Source organism: Suncus etruscus, chromosome 4 (genome assembly GCF_024139225.1).
Source record: "Suncus etruscus isolate mSunEtr1 chromosome 4, mSunEtr1.pri.cur, whole genome shotgun sequence".
Taxonomy (NCBI): Eukaryota; Metazoa; Chordata; class Mammalia; order Eulipotyphla; family Soricidae; genus Suncus; species Suncus etruscus.
The window spans coordinates 57,737,267-57,760,625 of NC_064851.1; the positions used below are offsets into that span (position 1 = coordinate 57,737,267).

A 23,359-nucleotide genomic window follows, 5' to 3' on the forward strand; every position below is an offset into this window, starting at 1 on the left:
AAATGTTATTTTTATGTAGGATGAAAGTCATTATTGAACTTAAATCTGTGTTATATATATAATGTATGTGTATATATACATATGTATATATATAAGTATATGTATATACTTATTTTTAACAACACCTGGTGGTGTTTAGGACTTATTCCTGGTTCCGCCTAGGAGAGCAGTGCCTGGGGAACCATGCAAGATGCCTGGGATTACACTTGGCACCCTGTCCATCATCAGGGTGATCAGCAGGTACCCTGACCACTGTACTGTTGCTCCAGCCTGTATTACTTTAGCTTAGATGTTGCTAAGAATGGGAGCAATAGCAATGTCATTTACCAAAAAAGTGACTTTTGCTAATATTATTGTAATTTAGTTTGAGTGAATGATACCTTGTGATTTAATCAAGGATAAATCTGTAAATCTTAGCTGGGCACATAGAAACTCCTACTTTTTTTTTTTTGGGCCCCACCCGGTGATGCTCAAGGGTTACTCCTGGCTATGCACTCAGAAATTTAGTTTGAGTGAATGATACCTTGTGATTTAATCAAGGATAAATCTGTAAATCTTAGCTGGGCACATAGAAACTCCTACTTTTTTTTGGGGGGGGCCACACCTGGTGATGCTCAAGGGTTACTCCTGGCTATGCACTCAGAAATTGCTCCTGGCTTGGGGGACCATACGGGACACTGGGGATCAAACCACAGTCCGTCTTAGCTCAGCTGCAGTGCCCTACCACTGTGCCATTGCTCTGGCCCCTTCTTCTATATTTTTATATATTGAAATTAATAAAGAAGGACTTTGGTTAACCCTTCTCTCGAGTATCTTTGTACTCTTTATACTAATAATGCTATCAGTGCTGGCTTATTTATTAAATATTAATAGAGCTCACTTTCTTCCATTTAGAGATTATAGCCTGTAGTACTGTTCAATAGAATGTGGTTTTACTTGGTGCTGAGTAAAGTGGATATTGTCTTAGCTCTCTCCACACCCTTTTTTAGTTGACTGAGTTGAGATTCATCATAATAGAACTAGGTGATATCATGTGGGGTGTGTAGGTATATATAAAAGACATAAAAGAGGACCATCGAGGTAATACAGAAGGACACTTGCCTTGGCATACAGCCAATCCCCATTTGATTCCTAGCACCACATACATGATTCTCTGAGCTATCTGTAAGCATTATCCCTGAGGGCAGAGCCAAGAATAAGTTCTGGGTATTACCGAATGTTGTCCTCCCAAAATACAAACAAAGAAAATATAAAGGAGTTAGGATTATTTGTATAGTTAAAAATTTGAGCAGCCAGAGTGATAGTGCAGCAGTAGGGCATTTCCTTGTATGAGGCTGACTCAGGATGGACCTGGGTTCAATACCCGGCATCCCGTGTGGTCCCCCAAAGGAGTGATTTCTGAGCGCATAGCCATGTCACTGTGTGTCCTAAAACAAACAAAAAAAGTTTTTTGATACAATAGGCTCCCATTATACCTCTCTCTGTTAAGAATTCTAACTAGTTTGAAAAATAGTATATTTGAATTTTTTATGTCAAAATTGTGTTGTTTTTTAACTAGGTAGAAATTAAAGGTGGAGCACATGATTATTATAACGTTCTTCCCAATAAGAGCCTGTGGAAAGCCTATATGGAAAATGGAGAAAAGCTAGGAATTGATTTCATTTCAGAAGATGCAATGTTGAATGGACCTTCAGGTAATTGCATTTTTTCATATGTATTTGAACTGTTTGAGGAAAAGAAATAATGCCTTTGCTTAAATGGTTTTGTTTCGTGATCTTTAAGGCAGGGAAGTAAAATTAATGTTTTCAATTTAGTGTGAATTTAATGTCTAGGAAAAAAAACACCAGTAAAGAAAAAGTTGGTACCTTGTTTTATGATCTTTAAAGAAGGGAAGTACAATTAATGTTTTAAATTTTCTGTGAATTTAATGGTTAGGGAAAAACACACCAGTAAGGAAAAAGGTAGTACCTTTTACAGAATTCAGAAACTGGTATCTAGATTTAGTGTTCAGAATTTGGAAGGGGGGTTATGTTTTTATTTTATTAGAATTGTTTTCCAGTGACATGTACAGGCTGGAGGAGAGGGAAAAGTTTTCCATTATATATATAATTATATATATATATATATATATAATATATATATATATATATATTTTTTTTTTTTTTTGGTTTTGGGGCCACACCCGGCGGTGCTCAGGGGTTACTCCTGGCTGTCTGCTCAGAAATAGCTCCTGGCAGGCACGGGGGACCATATGGGACACCGGGATTCGAACCAACCACCTTAGGTCCTGGATCAGCTGCTTGCAAGGCGAACGCCGCTATGCTATCTCTCCGGGCCCCCATTTATATATTTTTATGTGAAGACAGTTTATATGACACAATACAAATTTAAACCAGTAATAAACTCTCTGCTAAATGTAGATGAACAGATTTATTTTTAGCAATAATCCACGTACTCTAGCTATTTCTAGTATTTAAATTTGCTTATTCAGTTTCAGTCTTTGAATTTTAGTTCTTTTTCAGTGATTATAGTAAGTAGGATAGCAAGTAATAATATGGGATTATTTTTAGTCTCTGAGAAGAACAAACAGAATTCAATTATAAATGAATTAGAGGTTTTGTAGATATTTTTCCTTTTAAAGATTTATTGCTGGGGTGGAAAGATAGCTGAATATATAATGTAAGAGGCTGAGGTCAGTCCCCAGCACCATATGTGCCCAGGCACTGCCAAGATCAATTCTTGAACACAGTTGGGAGTAGCTCAGGAGCAGCACCAGGGTTGACCCAAATCTCCATTCCCCCAAATAAAGTTGTATTATGAATCTACTTGTATGTTACAGATACCTCTTGCAAAATATAACATGATTGAAAAGAATAGGATGATAAAATGGAGTGTTGATATTGAAATAAGGAATTCAAAAAGAGTGGGGAATTTCTAGATGGTAGGGAGAAGGAAATAGTGTTAGCTTTTATGGTGACTCAAACAGTGTTATCTAGGGTTCATTGGGCTAGCAATAAGAAATTCATAGATTATCTTATTTTTCCAAGGATCTACTGATTTTGGAAATGTAACTTTTGTGGTTCCTGGGATTCATCCATATTTCTACATTGGATCTACTGCCTTGAATCATACAGAGCAGTTCACTGAAGCTGCAGGTAATTGATTCTAAAAGTGACTGTTTTACTATGTGCTTTCTTTTGTCTATCTTGTCTTTGGTGAAGTCTGTTTCATTGTCTAACAACACCTCAGTGCAGTATTAACTCTACTGTGGTGGGAAGTTGGAGAAGATTAACCTGAAAATTGGTAAATTTATAATAATTTTCTATGAATGTATTTTTTTGTTTAGGATCACAGGAAGCTCAGTTCTACACTTTGCGTACAGCTAAGGCTCTGGCAATGACTGCATTGGATGTTATTTTTAAACCAGAATTGCTAGAAAGAATCAGAGAAGACTTTAAATCAAAACTTCAAGAAGAAGACTTCTTAAGTACAGTGGAATAAAGGAAGACTTAGGAGCTACTTCTGAATTAAAAAATAAAAATATTTTGTTTCCTCAAACTTTTGTGTTTGATTGTTTTTTGGATCACACCCAGCAGTGCCCAGGAGTTACTCCTGGCTCTACACTCAGGCTGAGGGTGAAACACTTGTAGTCTTGCCATCTTCAACCTAGTATGGAGCCCTTGCTACCTGCCAGAACTACTGTTTTCATTGAGTACAGGGACCACCCCTGGGTGGGGCAGTAAATCCACTCAGGTGGCCAAGTAAGACAATCTCTGGTTTGGGGTAAATCCAAGTTGTGAATAAACAGATACAAAGAAATTAGGAATAAACATTGTTTTAGGTAAAATAAGGTATAACCCTACAAATGAGCACTGTCCCTCAAGTTTTTTTTTAAATGAAGATAGAGTATCTCTTACCTTAAAGGTGAAATTCCTTCACCCTGAGAAGTAAGGACATGATGTGGGGAAAGCATAGAACCTCAGATAAAATAAAACTCACAAATCTATTGGAGTTGCAGCAATCAGGAGCAAGCATGTGATGCTACTTATTCTTCTCCCTCTTGGGGAGTGGGAATTGAACCAGGATTTGTGATCTTATTTCCTAACTTAGTGGATACCTGGTTTATCAGTGACGATATTTTATAAGTTCATGTTTGTTTGCTTTTTAAAATACAAGAGATTTTAAGCCTGATATTCAAAATTGACACATGAGAAAACCTTTTGGCATTGCGTGGCAAAATGGTTCTACAGTTTTTGTTTGGTTGATTCTATAGTTTTAAAATTAAAGCTCTGATTTTAGGAGAATTTTACTTTAATTATCTGGCTGTTTCTGTATTGGTATAGATAGGCATTTCTGAACCTTTTTCTACCTTCGGACTGGTCCTCAGACCAGCAGTTATAATATGAGCCCCTGATTGAAGCTGCTGGTTTAGAGAATCATGAAAGTAAGTTTTTAATCAAATGCTACAGAAAACAGCTAGGAACTCAAATGTAAAGAAATAATTTAGTTTGGTTTTTTTGTTTTTGTTTTTTGTTTTTTGGGCCACACCCGTTTGACGCTCAGGGGTTACTCCTGGCTATGTGCTCAGAAGTTGCTCCTGGCTTGGGGGACCATATGGGACACCGGGGGATCGAACCGTGGTCCGTCCAAGGTTAGCGCAGGCAAGGCAGGCACCTTACCTTTAGCGCCACCGCCCGGCCCCGAAATAATTTAGTTTTAACATTTGGAGGAATGTGAAAATGTTCTTTATTTTTTAAAATAAAAGAATGAACTTTGAGAAGTAGTATTAAAATGCTGATCCTAATTCAATATTACATAATAATACAAAAAGTGATTGCTGGGGGCCGGAGCGGTGGCACTAGAGGTAAGGTGTCTGCTTTGCAAGCGCTAGCCTAGGATGGACCACGGTTCGATCCTCTAGCGTCCCATATGGTCCCCCCAAGCCAGGAGCTATTTCTGAGCACATAGCCAGGAGTAACCCCTGAGCATCAAAAGAGCGTGCTCCCCCAAAATAAAGTGATTGCTGAACTCTTCCTGGATGGTATTTGTTTTGTGCTTGTTGTTTTAGAAAGACTTACTGGAAAGGACTTCCTGAGAGAGAAGCAGAAATTGTACCATGTCTAGCACCAGCTTCTGCTTCTGAATCTTTACTATTCTAGAACACAGGTCCTCTGTATGGAAACCCTGGTTAGCTGCCTTCTCAGAAATCACACTGTTCAGACTGAGAATGCTAAATCTCCTATGCTAGCCTGATATTAACTGAAAGTTTTCTTGTGATGCTTATTTTAGTGTGGATTTCATTTTTGGGTTTTTTTGTTTTTGTTTTAGTTTTTGTGTCACACCTGGCAGTGCTCATGGGTTACTCCTGGCTCTATGCTCAGGAATCACCCCTGACAGGCACGGGGGACCATATGGGATGCAGGGATTCGAACTACCGTCCTGCATGAAAGGCAAAATGCCTTACCTCCATGCTATCTCGCAGGCCCTGGATTTTATTTTATTTTATTTTATTATTTTTGAGCCACACCCAGTGATGCTCAGCGGTTACTCTTGGCTATGCGCTCAGAAATAGCTCCTGGCTTGGGAGGACCATATGGGATGCCGGAGGATCAGACCGTGGTCTGCCCTTTACTAACACGGGCAAGGCTTTACCCCTTGCGCCACTGCACCGGCCCCTAGTGTGGATTTCTTGAACATAAAAGTGAAATATTTTTTAAATTACTTTATTTAAACACTATGGTTTACAAAGTTGCTCAAAATATAGTTGTTTTTAGCATTCAATGTTTCAGTCCCACCACTATTATGACATTCCCTCCACCATTGTCCCCAGTTTCCCACCTACCCCTGTTAAGGGTCTGAGAAAGCCCACCGCCTCAAACAAATACCATAAATCTTCAGAGAATGCAATCAGCAAAATCAGGTTTATTGATTCCAGCTATCTGGAGCACCGAGATCTGCCATATGGACTGAAACCGGAAGCCCAGGGCAATTTAGGGAGGTCTTTTATAGGTTTAAGGAACCTTAGGAGGAGGGTTCATATGGAAAGTAGGGCTTGTAGAATGCACCAATCCCTAGTCCAGGTTCAAACCCAAAGTCCAATCAGATGGTGAGATTGTTCTTTTTCAAATAAGACGAGAATCTTAGGAGGGATGAGCAGAAATCCATTCTCTTGCCCAGATATGTCAAGTTCCTCTTAGGAGGGACGTTGGCTAATGGTTATAGGGGCAGCAGGCCATTGACATCTCAAGGTGAATCCATTCTTTTGCCCAAATGTGTCAAGTTCCTCTTAGGAGGGGCATTGGCTAATGATTATCAGGGCAGCAGGCCATTGACATCTCAAGGTGAAATTTCAGATCAAGAGGATCAAGAAGGTGGGGGTGGCTTAACAGGCATATCTATATCTGATCACCTATCTGAGTTACGGTATTATAATCATCTAGTATCAATTTTCTTATATTTCCCTTAATACCCCAAAACAGGCACAAGCTAATTTAGTTTATATTGCATGTTACAATTAATTGTAATGGCATTATTCAAAAAAAAGTATGGTAAAAGATAATATATAAAGGCAAGTGGAATTATCAAAACTTAGATCAAGAAGTGTTCATTTGTGGGGGCCGGAGAGATAGCATGGAGGTAAAGCGTTTGCCTTTCATGCAGGAGGTCATCGGTTCGAATCCCGGCGTCCCATATGGTCCCCCGTGCATGCCAGGAGCAATTTCTGAGCCTGGAGCCAGGAATAACCCCTGAGCACTGCCTGGTGTGACCCAAAACCCCCCCCAAAAAAAAAAAAAAAAAAAAAAAAAAAAAAAAAGAAGTGTTCATTTGTAATAATTGTTATATTTCTTTTTTTTTTTAAACTTTATTTTATTTATTTATTTATTTATTTATTTATTTATTTTGTGGTTTTTGGGTCACACCCGGCAGTGCTCAGAGGTTTTTCCTGGCTCCGTGCTCAGAAATTGCTCCTGGCAGGCACGGGGGACCATATGGGACGCCGGGATTCGAACCGATGACCTTCTGCATGAAAGGTAAACACCTTACCTCCATGCTATCTCTCCGGCCCAATTGTTATATTTCTAAATGGTGTTACTAACATCTATATTTACTGGGCTGTAGTTGGTGCTAGTTGAGACTTCGTGTTACTGTTTAGGCTTAGTGGTCTTCTGTGCTTCCTATCAGATTTGCTGTGCTCCTATTAGACTGATACTACTATGAAATTTTGAGGTGGTGTGTGGCTGCATTTTTCCCAGACAGTCTCAGATCTATAAATATGAAACAATTTATTTTGGTTTTTGGGCCATACCTGGCAGTACTCGGGTTACTCCTGGCTCTGTGCTCAGAAATCAATTCCTAGCAGGCTTGAGGGGAACCATATGGGATGCTGGGAATTGAACCTAGGTCCATCCTGGGTCTGCCACGTGCAAGGCAAACATCCTATAGCTGTGCTATCTCTCCAGCCCCTGATATGGAACAAATTTGGTAGCTTGGCAGTTCGTTATAATATTAAGTTGTGGCCATTTCTATCAGAGGGTGTTGGGTATAGCTGCAGGTTGCTATGCCTTCGGGTAAAAAGGGGAATCTGCCCACTCATTCTGGGAAGCCCCAGAGTCTTTTTGTGTGTGTGTGTGCCTTTTGAGGATCCACTGCTGAATCACATCTTGACTCTAAAGCTATGAGTGTAGTGATGCTCCCTATGATACAGTGGGACTTCAAATTTGAGTCTAAGTACATTCCAGAAATGGAAAGGGAAAGAGATGAAAATGAGCTATCTGCTACTCTTTTTGGTATCACTTGAGCTTTTGGGGCTTTCAGGCCAAAAGAAAAAAAAAATGTCCCTCCCTCTTTATGCTTCAGGCCAACTTTTTCTAAAAAGTAAAATATTAGGTTACCAGCCTTTTTTTTTTTTTTTTCCTTTTTAACTCTATACCTGTTCTGTGTGTAATAAAAGTTGAAAGAGAGAGGTGCCGTATTTTCTGGCGTATAAGACGACTCCCTAATTTTACAGTTAGGTTTAGGCCTATATTCGCTGTATAAGACAGAACGTTCCTGTGCTGCAACTGTATGGACCACAGTGAGCCAATGACAACAAGCAAAGGTTCAAAGGTTATACTGTTATAGACTTCCTCTCTGACTCTGGCCAATCTGAGGAGGCTTTTTACAGTGTAGATTCGGGTCCAAAACATTGTCTAATTTGCATGCATAAAAAGCCTGCTTGGATTGGCTGAGTTAGAGAGGCGGTCCGAGCAGCCTTGCAGTGATTGGTGCAGGATCGAGTTGGAAAATTTGTTTCGTAGCAATATCCAGAATATGTTTAGCAGCATATTGATGTTTTTCGGGATATACTCGGCATATAAGACGACCCCCAATTTTCGGTTGACTTTTTTTTTTTTTTCAAAAGCCGACTTATATTCCGGAAAATTCCGTAGTTGGGGGAGAGGTAGTTGAGAATTTTTTTTTTTTTTTTTGGTTTTTGGGCCACACCCGGTAACGCTCAGGGGTTACTCCTGGCTATGTGCTCAGAAGTTGCTCCTGGCTTGGGGGACCATATGGGACACCGGGGGATCGAACCACAGTCCGTCCAAGGCTAGCGCAGGCAAGGCAGGCATCTTACCTTTAGCGCCACCGCCCGGCCCCTAGTTGAGAATTTTTTTCTTTCAGGGATCAGCATCCGAAAGTTAGTGTACTAAAAATGATCATATATTTTATTTTTATATTTTGTAAAGAGAAAATGTAATATGAAAAAGTCAAGCATTATTTCTTACTATATATATACACATACATATTACTTTATATAAACACTGTTTACATTGGGGGCGGAGAGATAGCACAGTGGTAGCGCATTTGCCTTACACGTGCCTGACTTGGGATGGACCCTGGATAGACCTGGGTTCAATTACTGGCATCCTATATGATCCCCCAAGCCTGCCAGGGGTGATTACTGAGGGCAGTCAGAAGTAACCCTAGGATCCTCAAACTTTTTAAACCAGGGACCAGTTCACTGTCCCTCAGACCATTGGCTCTACGCTCAGAAATTGTTCCTAGGTTCCTGGCAGGCTCAGGGGACCATATAGGATGCTGGGATTCGAACCACCATCCTTCTGCATGCAAAGCAAATGCCCTACCTCCATGCTATCTCTCTGGCCCCTTAACTTTTGTTTCTTTTTTGTGTTTTTGCAGGGAGAGAAGGTGTTTGGGCCACACCTAGCAGTACATGGGGGTTAATCCCAGCAATAAATCCCACAATTACTGTGGGGATACAGTAATTCCATATGTATTGCCACAATATAGGAATTACATATACAGTATTACCCTCTGTATTATGACAATTATGCCAATACAGGAGAAATTATTGTATATGTAATTTCTATATTCAGTGCTGGGAATTGATTGTAGTCTTGCTGCATACACAGCAGTGAATCAGCCCATGAAGCTCTATTCATCCTGTAGAGTTCTTTTTTTTTTTTTTTTTTTATTGGTGGGGGAGCTTTTTGGGCCACACCTGGTACACATCCTGTAAGTTTCTTTTTTTTTTTTTTTTTTATTGGTGGGGGAGCTTTTTGGGCCACACCTGGTGATGCTCAGGGGCTATTCCTGGCTATACAACTCAGGATTCAGGAATCACTCCCAGTGGTGCTGGAAACCATATGGGATGCCTGGGATTGAACCCAGGTTGGCAAATACCCTACCTGCTGTGCTACTACTCCAGACTCTAGAGTTCCTTTCTTTTTTTTTTTTTTTTTTTTTAGTTTTTGGGTCATATTCGGCAGTGCTCAGGGGTTACTCCTGGCTGTCTGCTCAGAAATAGCTCCTGGCAGGCATGGGGGACCATATGGGACACCGGGATTTGAACCAACCACCTTTGGTCCTGGATCAGCTGCAAGGCAAATGCCGCTGTGCTATCTCTCTGGGCCCTAGAGTTCCTTTCTTAAGGTTCACTTCTTACAAACACTCTATTATCTTTAAGTTCTTTCATCTTTGTTCTATCATTTGTAAGTTTATTTTATTTTCTCTTTATTTAAAACTCCTTGATCCTTATTAAATAAAAGAATCCATCTTTTTATTGTTGTTTGTAAGATAATACCAAGCTATCAACCCCAGAAAACGTGTTACCCCCAAATCCCTTCTTCCCTAAACCTCTTATTTTGGTATTAAAAGCTCACCTGGATTGTTTAACCTTCCCCTCTTAGTATTGGGAATTGGTTTGAATAAAGAAAGGGCAGTCGGACTTGGGCATAGGCAGAGAGAGCATGAGGCAAAAGGCCCTGGAAACCATGATTATCTTTTCCTGACAGGCTTGATGTTATTTCTTTGCCACTACCCTGATTCTTCAGATACAGCTGTGTGAGGTTTAGAAATATGGTGCCTGGTCATGAAAAAATGCTCCACATCACTAATCAGAAGGGAGATCCAACTCAAAACAACAATGAGGTATCATTTCACACCACAGAGAGTGGCACACATCACAAAGAACAACCAGTGCTGGCGGGGAATGTGGAGAGAAAGGAACTTTCATTCACTGCTGGTGGAAATGCCATCTAGTCCAGCCTTTATGGAAAACAATATGGATATTCCTCAAATAACTGGAAATTGAGCTCCCATATGATCCAGCTATAACACACCCTAGGAACACAAAAAACACAATACAAAAATGCCTCCTGCACATCTATATTCACTGCAGCGCTATTTACATTAGCCAGAATCTGGAAACAACCAAGATCCTTCAATAGATGAACATGAAAACTATTATGTTGAATGAAATAAGTCAGAGGGAGAGTGATAGACAGAATAATCTCACTCATCTATGGGTTTTAAGAAAAATAAAGGACATTATTGTTATAATTCACAGAGATAATAGAGATGAGGGCTGAAAGGACCAGCTCAAGATATGAAGCTCACCACAAAGAGTGGTGAGTGCACTTAGAGAAATAACTACACTAACAACTATTATGACAATGTTAATAAGTAAGAGAAGTAGAATGCCTGTCTCAAATACGGGTAGGGGTAGGGGAGGAAAGAGATGGGGGACATTGGTGGTGGGAATGTTGCATTGGTAAAGGGGGGTATCCATTTTATGACTGAAATCCAACTACAAATACATTTGTAATAATGGTGCTTAAAAATAGAATAAAAAATAGAAATATGGTGCTTGGAGCAGTCTCATAACTTGTGGATTTTTATTTTTACAGTTCTCACACATTTTAATTTTTTAGTGAAACAAGATAGTTTTTATTGACTATATTTTACTTAGAAAGATGTGAGGAGAAGGAATGGAATACTTTTGCAAGAAAGTCCATGATCTTGAAATAGAACAAATAGAGACATAGAAACAAGAAAGTGAAATACATGGTCAAGGGAGAATTTCGTTTTGGGTCTATACCCAGTGTTGCTTTTGGCTCTGCACTTAGGGAATCACTCCAGGAGTCATACATCAATCACCATGTGTGATTCTGGGGATTGAACCTGGTAGGTCAAATGTCCTACCCCTTGCTCTTTGGTCCCCCAAAAGTGTTTGAGAATTTGATGTGCATATGGATATTCCATGAAAATGACCTTAAAGTGTCACCCAAAGGCTAGAAGGACATTCATATAATAGAAGGATTCCTGTGAACTAGCATCTTGAATCTTAGAGAGGTTCAATCCCAGTGTGCCTGAACACTGTTGGTATCCTTGTCCAAGAGTGCACCAGCACTGTCAGAATCTATACTTACTGGCACCATTTCCCTAAAGCATCAAACATTGCTGTATATGCAATCGATTGATAAGCACCAATAAAACCATAAGTGCCTTGTTAATGTAGTTTGGAAGGCTGGAGAAGGGTGAATATTTTCACTCCCACCCTTACATTGTTTTGACATCAGATGGGTGTTTCTATAATACACATTAGCCTAAGAATGTGGAATGTATGAACTCACAGGTCTCTATGAGAAAATAGACCAGTATATCAAATTGAATAAAATGAATGATGCTGGAAATATGATTCGGGAGTACTTATCAATTGCATGGGTGTCGATCTTCATGCTCCCGTAATTGCTTCTTTGACTTTTCCTCTCTGGGATCAGAGCTGGTTGCACCATCATCCTGTTGGACTTCTCCCCAGGGTCTGGTGTGTACCTGCCCAGGTTGTTCACCTCTCCATCACTGTAGCCACCATCCAGCATGACAGGCTGTCCCTGTGGGAGACCACAGGAGCAGGGCAACTGTGAACACAGCCAACACACAGGAAGTGAGTACAGTGCCCACTGTGTAGTGAGCATGTGGGTATGTGTGTGTGTGTGTGTGTGAGAGAGAGAGAGAGAGAGAGAGAGAAAGAGAGACAGAGAGAGACAGAGAGAGACAGAGACAGAGAGAGACAGAGAGAGACAGAGTTAGTTTTTCTCTTTTAGACCCTGTGAGGGTTGAGTTGAGAAAACCCTGGGGTGAACCTGAAGTATCCAGGTCTCTGAGGAAATATAAATAGTACCTCTAATCAATCACAAGCCCAGGAGAATGCCTACAACCCCTGAGAACTCCAGTTGGAGTCCCTAGTTCTATAGATGCCCTGAGCTTGGGTTTGAGTGAGCACAAGTGTGAATGAGGTGGATATGGGAAAGGTTTGACATGATGTTGTGTTTACTCCTATGCAGTTAGAATCTTCCAGAGATGAAAAGCCTTGAACTGAAGACAAGTGGGAGGGCAGGTGAGATGAGAAAGCCCAGGAGTGATATTGGAGATGGAAAAATCCTGGAATGAAGGTTGTTCTGCTTATCCCACTTTCTTGTTTGTAAAGATCATACCTCTGCATTGGGTAGTCATTTCCTCTTATCCCCTAGCACTGAGCCCCACTATGATTGCAGGTACTTGCAACTTGTCTGAGCAGTTCTTCAATTTGGGTGAATATGAGATTCACCTTTGCATGATAATGTGTGTAGCCTGAAGTACATTTTACAAGGTTTTTATTTATTATTTATATTTTTGGTTTTGGGGTCACAGGAGTAGCGCTCAGGAGCTACGCCTGGCTTTACGCTCAGAAATTGCCCCCGGCAGGCTCGGGAGACCACATGGGATGCCAGGATTCCAACCACCGTTCTTCCACATGCAAGGCAAACGCCTTACCGCTGTGCTTTCTCTCCGGCCCCAATTTTACAAGGTTTTTAAATGCTATTTTCTTCACTCTTATGACCTGTCTGAATTGGATGAGCAGTAAGTGTGTCTTCGCCCCTTTTTTGAGAGACTGAGCTTTTTTGTTTTTGTTTTTTTTTGTTTTCGGAGCCACACCCGGTGACACTCAAGGGTTACTCCTGGCTACGCGCTCAGAAATCGCTCCTGGCTTGGGGGACAGTATAGGACGCCAGGGGTTCAAACTGCGGTCCATAGTCCTAGGTTAGCAAGTGCAAGGCAGACAACTTACTGCTTGCACCACGGCTCCAGACCGAGATGTTTAATTGCAGAGCTACCTCAGGTTGCATGCCTGAAGGGACTCAGGCTCCTGAGAAACACACCTTGTCTTGAAGCTTCCTCTCTTTGCGCTCCTGCACTGTGGTCAGGTAGTTGACGGCCGCATACTCCAGCACCGAGAGGAACACAAATACGAAGCTGACCCACAAGTAGATGTCCACCGCCTTGATGTAGGAGACACGAGGCATGGAGGCGTTCACGCCCGTGATTATGGTGGACATGGTCAGCACCGTGGTGATACCTGCAAACATGGAAGAAATACATGCAGTCTGTCCCTAACTCTATGCCCCAAGCTGCGGGCATTTGCTGCTCCAGCTCCTTTATGCACAACATGTCTCCTTGCTTGGTTTATCCAGTTTGGCTTATATGAAGCTGCTCACATCCCTTCACCTCTCAAATCCACCCTTTTCCCTCTGGATACTACAAAATCATCACCACACCTGTGTCTTTTTTCCCTCTTGGTAGTTCCCCAAATAGTTCAGTGCTGGGACATTGATTTCTGCTTCATTATTGAAAGCAGAGACTACAAATCTCAGCAGATGGCTGTTTTCTTGTGACAAGCTCAAAAAAGGCAGAAGTGCAGCAGGCTTAATTGAATTTTTGTGTCCTTGCTGGCTGGGATAGACCCCCACAGTTGGGGCTCAGCAGGTCCCCTGTGTGGTAGCCCTGTGCTAGGTCCTGCTACAATTTCAGAAGCTTTGATGACTCAAAGGTCAGTTTTATTTATGTAGGGGTTACTGATGATGGTCAGGGGACACAAACAACCCTCCTAGTGGTGCTTGTGTGGAGCAGTCTGTCTCTCAGGATCAAACTCAGACACCCTAAATGTAAACATGAGCTCTACCACACCTCTAGCCCTCAAAAGTCAGTTTTATCTCCACTTATATTAGGTTCAAATATAGGAGATAGACATTTTTGTTTGATTTGGGGCCACACCTGGCAGTGCACTGGGATTTATTCTTCTATGCTGTGTTCAGGGGGCCATATTGCAGTGCTAGCAATCTAACCTGAGCTGACTTCATGCAATGCAATGCCATCTTGTCTCTCCAATCCCAGGAGGCAGAGTTTAAAGCTAGAATATGTATGTAGCACAGAAACTGTTCAGGCAACGATGTGACCACTAGAGGATATGTGACAGCATATGTCAGATTTCAGGTTAAACTCAGAATGTTTGCTGGTGAATGCAAAATCACCGGACTGCCCTCATCCCCTACCAGATGGACCCAAAACAGTTTCATTTAAAATCAGGGTCACCTTTCTTGAACTGCCTCTTGTCTAAGTAGTGGTGGCATGTGCAATTGAGCAGGTACAAGATTTAAAATGGAAAAGAGAGCAAAAAGTCATTGAGGGAAAGCTAGTTTAAGTATTTTCAGACATGTATATAATATTACTAAGGAATCTTGTTCAAAGGAGAGATAATTCAGAGGTGAAGGCCCATGTCTGGCACATGGCTGGCCCCAGTTCAATCCCCAGCACCATAGGGTGCCCTGAGCACCACTGTGTACAGCCCTAGAAATCCCTCAACATCACCAAGGCACCTAGATAATCCCTGACACTCAATGCCCAATCTGTCCTTGGGCATTGAGCCATGAGTCCAATTAGCCAAGAATTGTTGGTATTGGCCCATGGTTCCCATGACCACCACCTGTGAGGACAGGGACCAGTTATGTGGCTTAAGTGGAAGAGCAGGAACCACTTGGCTCCTTTAAGCACTGCTAAGTGTGATACCACACAATAAGAAAAATGCAGGTTCCTGATCTCTCAGAGATCCTCATTCTAAAGATGCAAATGGGACCCAGGATTCTTCACTTTCATTTATCTATTTTGAAGTGAGGTGTTCCTTTTTAAAAGAAGTCTCAAAACTACTCTCACAAATGAGGAGTTGGGTTTCGGGGAGAACATTCCAGGATTCTTCACTTTTTAGAGCCACACTTAATGGTGGCCAGGGTTTACTCTTGGTTCTGTTCTCAGGGATCACTCATGGTGGGACTTGGGGATTATGTGGGGTCTCAGGGATGGAACCTGGGCTGGACACTTGCAATACAAGCTCTTTGCCTGCTGTACTCTCTCCAACTTGTATTCTTTACTTTTTTTTTTTTTTTTAGTTTTTGGGCCACACCCAGCGTTGCTCAGGGGTTACTCCTGGCTGTCTGCTCAGAAATAGCTCCTGGCAGGCACGGGGGACCATATGGGACACCAGGATTCGAACCAACCACCTTTGGTCCTGGATCGGCTGCTTGCAAGGCAAACACCTCTGTGCTATCTCTCCGGGCCCTGTATTCTTTACTTTATTAACTATTTCCTTCAAACATTCTATAATAAGGATTCTTTGGTTACCTTTTGAGTATCCTTATTATAGGATATTATTTCTTCATGCAGGTGAACAGAGAAAACACCCATAGACCAGGACATCCAATCCCTGAACAACACTGTAACTGCTGTTTGCATGAGTATGAAAACCATTCAAGGGATGGCATGGTGGCGCTAGAGGTAAGGTGTCTGCCTTGCCAGCGCTAGCCTAGGATGGACTGTGGTTTGATCCCCCGATGTCCCATATGGTCCCCCAAGCCAGGAGCAACTTCTGAGCACATGGCCAGGAGTAACCCCTGAGCATTACCGGGTGTGGCCCAAAAACCAAAAAAAAAAAAAAAGAAAAGAAAAAAAAACCATTCCTCCTGCTGTGCCAGATCTGGAACATACATGGGAAATGTGGACTTTAACAATGAACCTATCCGCAGTACCTGACATCCCTGCATAGAGTTTTATCTGTTTGTTGGTTGTTTATTTTGTTTGTTTGTTTTTGTTTTGATTTGTGGAGTCGAGGATAGAGCCCCAAGCCTCTGCTCAGTCCTTTGAGTATCCAGTAGACATATTTCTAATAGTGGACTTTTTTTGTTTGGAGTCCACACTCAGCTGTGCTTATGACTGACTCCTGGAGGTGTTTAGGGACCATATGAGTTACTGGAAATTGAACATGGGTTGATCTCATATAAGACAAGTATCAACTCCTGAACTATCTCTCTGGTCCCATTAGAGGCTTTTTTTTTTTTTTACTTGTGAATAAGTAACCAAGTTTTTTCAAGTTATAATGTCAACAGAAATTCAGGATTAATACAACCAGTTTGAACTGGTTTCATCTGGAATAAAGTACTTGCATTTGCAGGCTTCTGGACCAGGGAGGAGCATTGTTACTTACCTAAGGGCACTCTAGCAGGCACAGCTCTGCGGTCGATCCAGAAAGACACCCAGGACAACATGACCATCAGGGTGGCGGGGAAGTAGGTTTGGAGCAAGAAAAAGAAAATGTGGCGCCGCAATGTGAAGTTAATGTACAGACGGTTGTACCATCCTGGGGAACACAGAAAGAATAAAGTTGGCACCAGAGCACATCCATTCCTTCTCAAAACAGATTTTATCCAGGAAAATCCTTCTGATCTCAGAGTCTCAGTGGAATAAGGAGCCTGTCCACCACATGCTAGGAGAGTCTATCTTGGATATTTAGTTCCTTGTCTTCTCCACAAAGGCATTCTATCTCTGTCTATACCTTTCCATTTCTTTTGTCCTCTTTTCATTCTCTTCTTATTCAAGCAGAGAAATAGGCTATCTCAGAAAATTAAGACTACTGTGTGCCAAAATGTGGGAAATGGCTGACTGTCACACTCCAGTTTTCCTTCTTCCATGTGCTATTGCTGTTGCAAGGACTGGGGTTACCTTAATGCTTTGTGATCGTCAAGGTTGTGGTGTTGCACACTTAGCCATGGTGCTCAAAGTTGGCACTCAACCGGTGGCAGTGCTTGTGTGCTTCCTGGGTATTGTGTGTTCCAGGGCCTCTGTGGTCCTGATACATATGTTTTCACTTCATTGTGGGGCTCACACACTTAGTTTTGGTGCTCCAGAGACCACACATGGTAGTGCTGTGTGTCCCAGAAAGCAGAACCACCTGCATCATGTTTAGTGCAAGTGGGCAGCAGCAAGGATCAAGCTCACAGCTTCACTTGTAAAGCAGGTATTGTATCACTTAGTCACCCCCTGGGCCCCCTGAAATACATTGTTGTGGTGTAGGAGCTCCCAACTTGTTATGTTTTGTGATAGCACCCTGAATAGATGAAAGCAGCAAGGGATTTAGGAGCCAAACATCAGGATTTCCTGAAGAACCAAGACACATCAGTAGTGTTTGTAGAAGACACAAGTGTGAGGTCACTGTTATATGTTACAGATGAGAATGATCAGTGCTAAAGAATGGAATCCCTGCACACTCATGGAATGCTTTAGCAATTGAAACCACTAATTGTTCTTGTTTGAGTACCACTCTGGCTTAGTACTCAGGGGTCACTCTTGGTAATTTCCTTAAATGACATTGCATTGAACTCAGGCTTCCTGATTGCAAAGCTTGTGTTTTAGCCTGCTGGGCTGTCTCCCAGACTATAAGCTGACAATGATTTATGAAAATTATTACAAAAAGTGATAAAGCACTTTCAATTTCATACATTTGGTATGGCTTAACTAACATAAATTGCAGCACCAGTGTCAAAAAATGTGCTACTGTAGAAAAAGAAAAGGAATGGAGGGAATGTTAAGAAGTACAGCTAGTGGGGCCGGGGTGGTGTTGCAAGCAGTCGGGCATTTGCCTTGCATGCACTAACCTAGGACAGACTGTAGTTGGATCCCCTGGTGTTCCATATGGTCCCCCAAGTCAGGAGTGATTTCTGAGCACATAGCCAGAAGTAATCCCCGAGCATCATCTGGTATAGCCCAAAAAACCAAAATAAATAAATAGATAACTAACTAACTAACTAACTAAATAAATAAATAAAGAAGCACAGCTAGGCTTCCTGGAGGGAAAGTCTGTCTGAGCCACAGGTTGCAAAGGTAGCAACGCAGTCCACAAAAACAACAGCAGTGGCTACTGCACTGAAACTTAACAAGAAGGCCATAACAAGAGGGAATGCATTTGTAGTGCAGACCACAAAAGGGCTGGTGGAAGCAGGGAGAATGGGAATGGAAGCAACATTCCTGAAGATGGACAACTCTTTGTTATGTCCTACATGGGAAGAGATGCCAGCCTCTGGCCTTATGACTGTCTCATTGCTTTGAACAAAGCTTCTGCTGGAGACCCTGCTATGAATTTTTTCAGTGATCTTTTCTGATACTCTGGTGGGATTGAAAAGTCAGGACTTGAGTTCCCAATTTTGGTTTGCAGCACAAATGCATGAGTTCTACTCACTGGTCAGCAATTCTTATGATTCCGAATATAAAAACTGGTTTGTCCCACAATGCAGCCCATCTCATATTGTCACTGCAATCTACCTGTGCTGCTGTAGAAAGCCAGCTTCGTGGTGGTGTGGAATTTCTGAATAAGAAACTGGGAGAGGGAGATCCGCTCATCTGTCTTTAAAGAGTCATTGCCTTTTTTCCAGTACAGCATGAGGTCATCTTCAGTGTAGGCATCTGAAAGGGAGAAACAGCATTAGGCAAGGGTAGTGTGAAAACATGTCTGTCTGTCTGGGTTGCATTTAAGCTCCCACACAAACCCCTGCATTGCTGTCACATAGTTCAAATTACCAAACCAGAGAGACAGCACAACAGGCTAGAGCACATGATCTGAATCTGGAAGGCTAGAGTTCTGTTTGAAACACTATATGGTCCCCAGGAACCTCAGTAACCAAGCACCAAAGTCCAAGCCAAATAGGCAAATAGGTGCCAAACAGGCAGCCAAAGCACCATCAGGTATAACCAAATGCCCCCTGAACCCCCCCCCCCAAATAAACCCAGCTGTAGAGGACAGAGTGTTAGTACAGTGAGTAGGGCTCTTGCCTTGCACACGGCTGACCTGGATTTAATCCCTGGCACTACATAAGGTTCTCCGAGAACCACCTGGTGTAATACTTAAGCACTGCCAGGTGTGGCCCAATGCCCCCCATCAGAAAAAGCAGATTAAAAGAAAAGCAACATCCAAAAAGACTCATTTGACTCTTGCCTGTTGTTTTGTTTTATTTTGTTTTTAGGCCCCACGTGTTGGTGCTCAAGAATTACTCCTAGCACTGCACTTAGAAATTACTCCTGGCTGGCTCAGGGACCATATTAGACATCAGAGATTGAACCTAGGTTTGTCCTATGCAAGACAAGAAAAGGCCTTACCTGCTGTACTTTCTTTCTGGTCCCTATTCTTGCTCATCTTCTGTGACTCATTGGAGCAAAGATCTCAAGACTTAGAGCTCACAATTCCAGCAAAAGGGCTCAATCCAAAACTCAGCCTATGAATCCCAGCATTGCATATGGTCCCCGTGCCTGCCAGGAGCAATTTCTGAGTGCAGAGCCAGGAGTAACCCCTGAGTGTCACCAGGTGTGATACAAAAACAAACAAACAAACAAACAAAAGAACTTAGCCTTGTCAGGTGGAAATCAGCTGAAGGCTCTGTCAGATGGTCAGAAATGCTGAAGAGCAGGGTCCGCACAACCATAGGAAGGTGAACCAGGTGGATTGGCTGGGAGTCCAAATTAAATCCACCAGACAAAACTGTCTGGCAGAGCCTGGTGAAGCATGCATATGCTCTGAGCACTAGATATGTGTGCTAACAGTCTTAAGTACTGCCTCAGCCATATTCTACCTGGAGCCTGGTGTTTGACATTTACACAACTTCCTGCAAGTTTCCTGAGGTCCCTACATTGTGCCTGAATTTCTCAACTACTACCTGCACTTACAGTGAACTATTTGCCCCCACCTCAGCCCCTTGAACAACTAGGGCCAAACCCTGTTTATTCTAGGGAACTCTTTTATTCAAAGGAAATTTTCAGATGAACAACAGAGGGTTGTAGGGATAGAACAGGGTGGGAAGTCAACTTGTCTTGCATGTGGCAAACTGACTTCAATCACAAGCAAAGTATATGGTCTCCTAAGCATTGCCAGGAGTCACCCCTGAACATAGGGGTCAGAATGGATCCTAAGCACTGCCAAATGTGGGCCCCAAACAAAATAAAAATAGAAGTCATGATTTCTCAGTGGTAGAGTTCATACATCACATATGCAAAGCTTGGGGCCAGTCCCCAGCACCCCACCCCCCAAATAACAACACCCAAACAAAAGTATGGTCTTGAATGAGAAGCACAGTTCTTTGCTAGAGTGTTATAATTACTTAGGAGCTTAGAATTACTTTTGTTTGCTGCTGTCTTGGCCCAAGTCTACTCACAGCTTTCAATTTCCAGTGAACAGGTTTGTGTGTCCAGGGGGAACCTGCTGAAGTCCATGTTGCACATGGCAGTCACTGTAACTCTGAGATAAAAGGACAAAATCCAGGGTTTTAAGACAGCTGCAAAAGGATAAATAGAATAGGCCTTACAATATTCCAAGCATTCTTCCAAGGTGGTTGTCCCCTTTCTGCATTTAAGAGCTTCATTTCAGGACCAGGGAATCCTGGCTAGCTTGGGACCAGCACAAGGCAAGCACAGTGTCTCCACTCACTTCTACCCTGTCCAAACTTTGTACTCAGGCTGTGTCATATTAATGGTGGGTTTTGACTGTTCACCACCTTTCAGGAAGATCAGCCCAACTTGGCAAGGAAGGATCATGTGTCCATGATTCACCCTATGGGAAATTACATTTTAAGCTCTTTTGTAAGGCAAGTCACAGATAAAAACAAAACAAAATAAAACAAAATTATAAAATTATAGTATAGAGGGTTAAGACTCTTGCCTTTGCACATAGTTTATTTCTGTTTGTTCCCTGACATACCATTCAGCATATCATATCACCAGGAGTGATAGCTGATCACAGACACAGAAGTAAGCCTACCTCCTCAAAAAAAATTTCTACTACCCTACAAAAATGTTGGGACTCTGAAAACAAGAATAGAAAAAAATCAGCATCCTGAATTATAATTTTGTAAAAAGGAATGGTAGGTAGGGGCTAGAGCGATAGTATAGTGGGTAAGGCACATGCCTTGCCCAAAGCCAACTTGGTCTATATCCCTGGCATTTCATATGGCCTGCCAAGAATAAACAGAAGTAATTCCTGAGAGTGGGGAGTAACCCCTGAGACTGCCAGCTGTGACCCAAAACTTCACTCCCCACCAAAAAAATGATTTATTTAACATAAATACTTTCATAATTTAAAATAAGAAGGAAAGAGACAAAAATGACAAAATTCTGGGCACTTGAAGAGCAAGCCCAGAATTTTTTCCTCTTGCCTCCTTTCTTCTTTTTCCCATGTTTAGATTTCCCCCTCCATTTTTTAAGTATGTGTCAATAAAAACTAAAAAGAAAAAGTTAGTGCTTCCTTTTAAAAAATGAAGAAAACATTATATCTTTATCAAGGGAAGAATTTGGGCCACACTCTTCAGTGCTCAGGGGCTACTCCTGACTTGGTACATGAAAATCTCTCTGGGCAGTGCTCAGGAGACTAATAAGGTTCTGGGGGTGGGACTCAGGTCTTTCACACAAAGCCTGCTCTCTCAATCACTTGAGCTAACTTTTGGTCCCATTTTTATTTTTTTTACTCTAGATAGAGACATTAAACACTTATTAAAGTTTTTTTTTTTTTTTGGTTTTTCGGGCCACACCCATTTGATGCTCAGGGGTTACTCCTGGCTAAGCACTCAGAAATTGCCCCTGGCTTGGGGGGACCATATGGGACGCCAGGGGATCGAACCGTGGTCCTTCCTTGGCTAGCACTTGCAAGGCAGACAGACACCTTACCTCTAGCGCCACCTCGCCTGTCCTTATTAAAGATTTTAATTGGGGCTGGAGAGATAGCATGAGGTAAGGCATTTGCCTAGCATGTAGAAGGTTGGTGGTTTGAATCTCGGCGTCCCATATGGTCCCCTGAGCCTGCCAGGAGCGATTTCTGAGCATAGAGACAGAAGTAACCCCTGAGCACTGCCAGGTGTGACCCAAAAACCAAAAAAAATAATAATAATAATAATAAGATTTTAATTGATGTCACCAGAGTGATAGTACAGTGGGTAGGGTGCTTTTGTACATATCTGGCTTTAGTTCTATCACTAGCATCCTATATTGTTCCCTGAGTACCATTAGAAGTAATTCTGAGTGCAGAACTAGGAGTGACCACTGAGCATCTCCAATCTGGCCCAAAAACCAAAAAGAAAAAAAATTTTTTTATTGAAATATCACATATACACCAAATCCTCAATATCAGTTTGAGACACTTTCTCAGATGTTTTCGAAACTGAATAAATTCTTTTAAAATGGTGCTTATGTGTAAAGTCATTTCCTAGAAGTTGAAAAGACCAGAGGCCAGTGCCCTCCTTTTGTAATTGTTAGACCCTGATGGAGGTGACATGGCCATAGTTCTGCCGGAGCCACACCTGAGGCTGTAGAGCACCGTCCCGTCAGGCTGCACCCGCAGCATCACGTTATCCGTGGTGGTGTCGTGGATGAAGGAGTGCTTGGAGTGCACGAAGAACATGTCAGGCACCCAGATCTTTTTTACCAGCCGCCCGTCGAAGGTCATGCTGAGGTTGCTGGAGCTAGGGAAGGCCAGCCGCTCATCCTTCCAGTAGTGCCGCAGGTAGAGGGTCATGGTGAAGTCCTGGGCACAGGGAGAACCGACACTCTGAGTTGCTCTATCCTGGGCATCAGGGATTCCTCCATGGTCAGATACTGTGCAGAGTGAAGGCACTCTCTGGGGTTGGCAGCAAGAGAAAGAGATGCTGCAAGGCAGGAATTCTGATGCCTCTGCAGGTAGAGAACCCTGAACCCACTAGTGAACTCTAGTGGTTCACTAAAAGTGCTTCACTAAAAGCAGCTGCTGTAGGAGGCAGGACCTCAGAGCTACACAGAGATAGGGACAGATACAGACACAAAGACAGGTACAGGCCTACCAGCAAGGATGCCAAAGCCCCAGTGTCTCTGACAGTGGCTTTCATTCACCTCTCAGTGGGTAGGATGTTGGCAGTGAGTTCAGGGA

The 23,359-nt window shown here is 42.3% G+C and overlaps 2 protein-coding genes across 3 annotated transcripts in view; one reads left to right on the forward strand and one right to left on the reverse strand.

Moving 5' to 3' along the window:
- PM20D2 (peptidase M20 domain containing 2) overlaps window positions 1-23,359 on the forward strand; it is a 189,671-nt gene that overhangs the window by 16,093 nt on the left and 150,219 nt on the right. The window contains exons 5-7 of one of the 2 annotated variants that reach the window (XM_049772249.1): window positions 1,559-1,694; window positions 3,048-3,155; window positions 3,347-3,547. In XM_049772249.1, coding sequence (XP_049628206.1) covers window positions 1,559-1,694; window positions 3,048-3,155; window positions 3,347-3,501 — 399 coding nt within the window. In that variant the 3' untranslated portion in view covers window positions 3,502-3,547. Of the gene's footprint in view, window positions 1-1,558; window positions 1,695-3,047; window positions 3,156-3,346; window positions 3,559-23,359 lie in introns of those variants that run through there. The other variant, XM_049772248.1, reaches the window with a different exon arrangement.
- The window catches only part of LOC126006733 (gamma-aminobutyric acid receptor subunit rho-1-like), a 30,837-nt gene continuing 19,399 nt past the window's right edge, over window positions 11,922-23,359 (reverse strand). Inside the window, 6 exon segments of the mRNA XM_049772258.1 lie at window positions 11,922-12,200; window positions 13,482-13,678; window positions 16,634-16,786; window positions 18,745-18,885; window positions 20,625-20,707; window positions 22,758-22,981. Coding sequence (XP_049628215.1) covers window positions 11,922-12,200; window positions 13,482-13,678; window positions 16,634-16,786; window positions 18,745-18,885; window positions 20,625-20,707; window positions 22,758-22,981 — 1,077 coding nt within the window.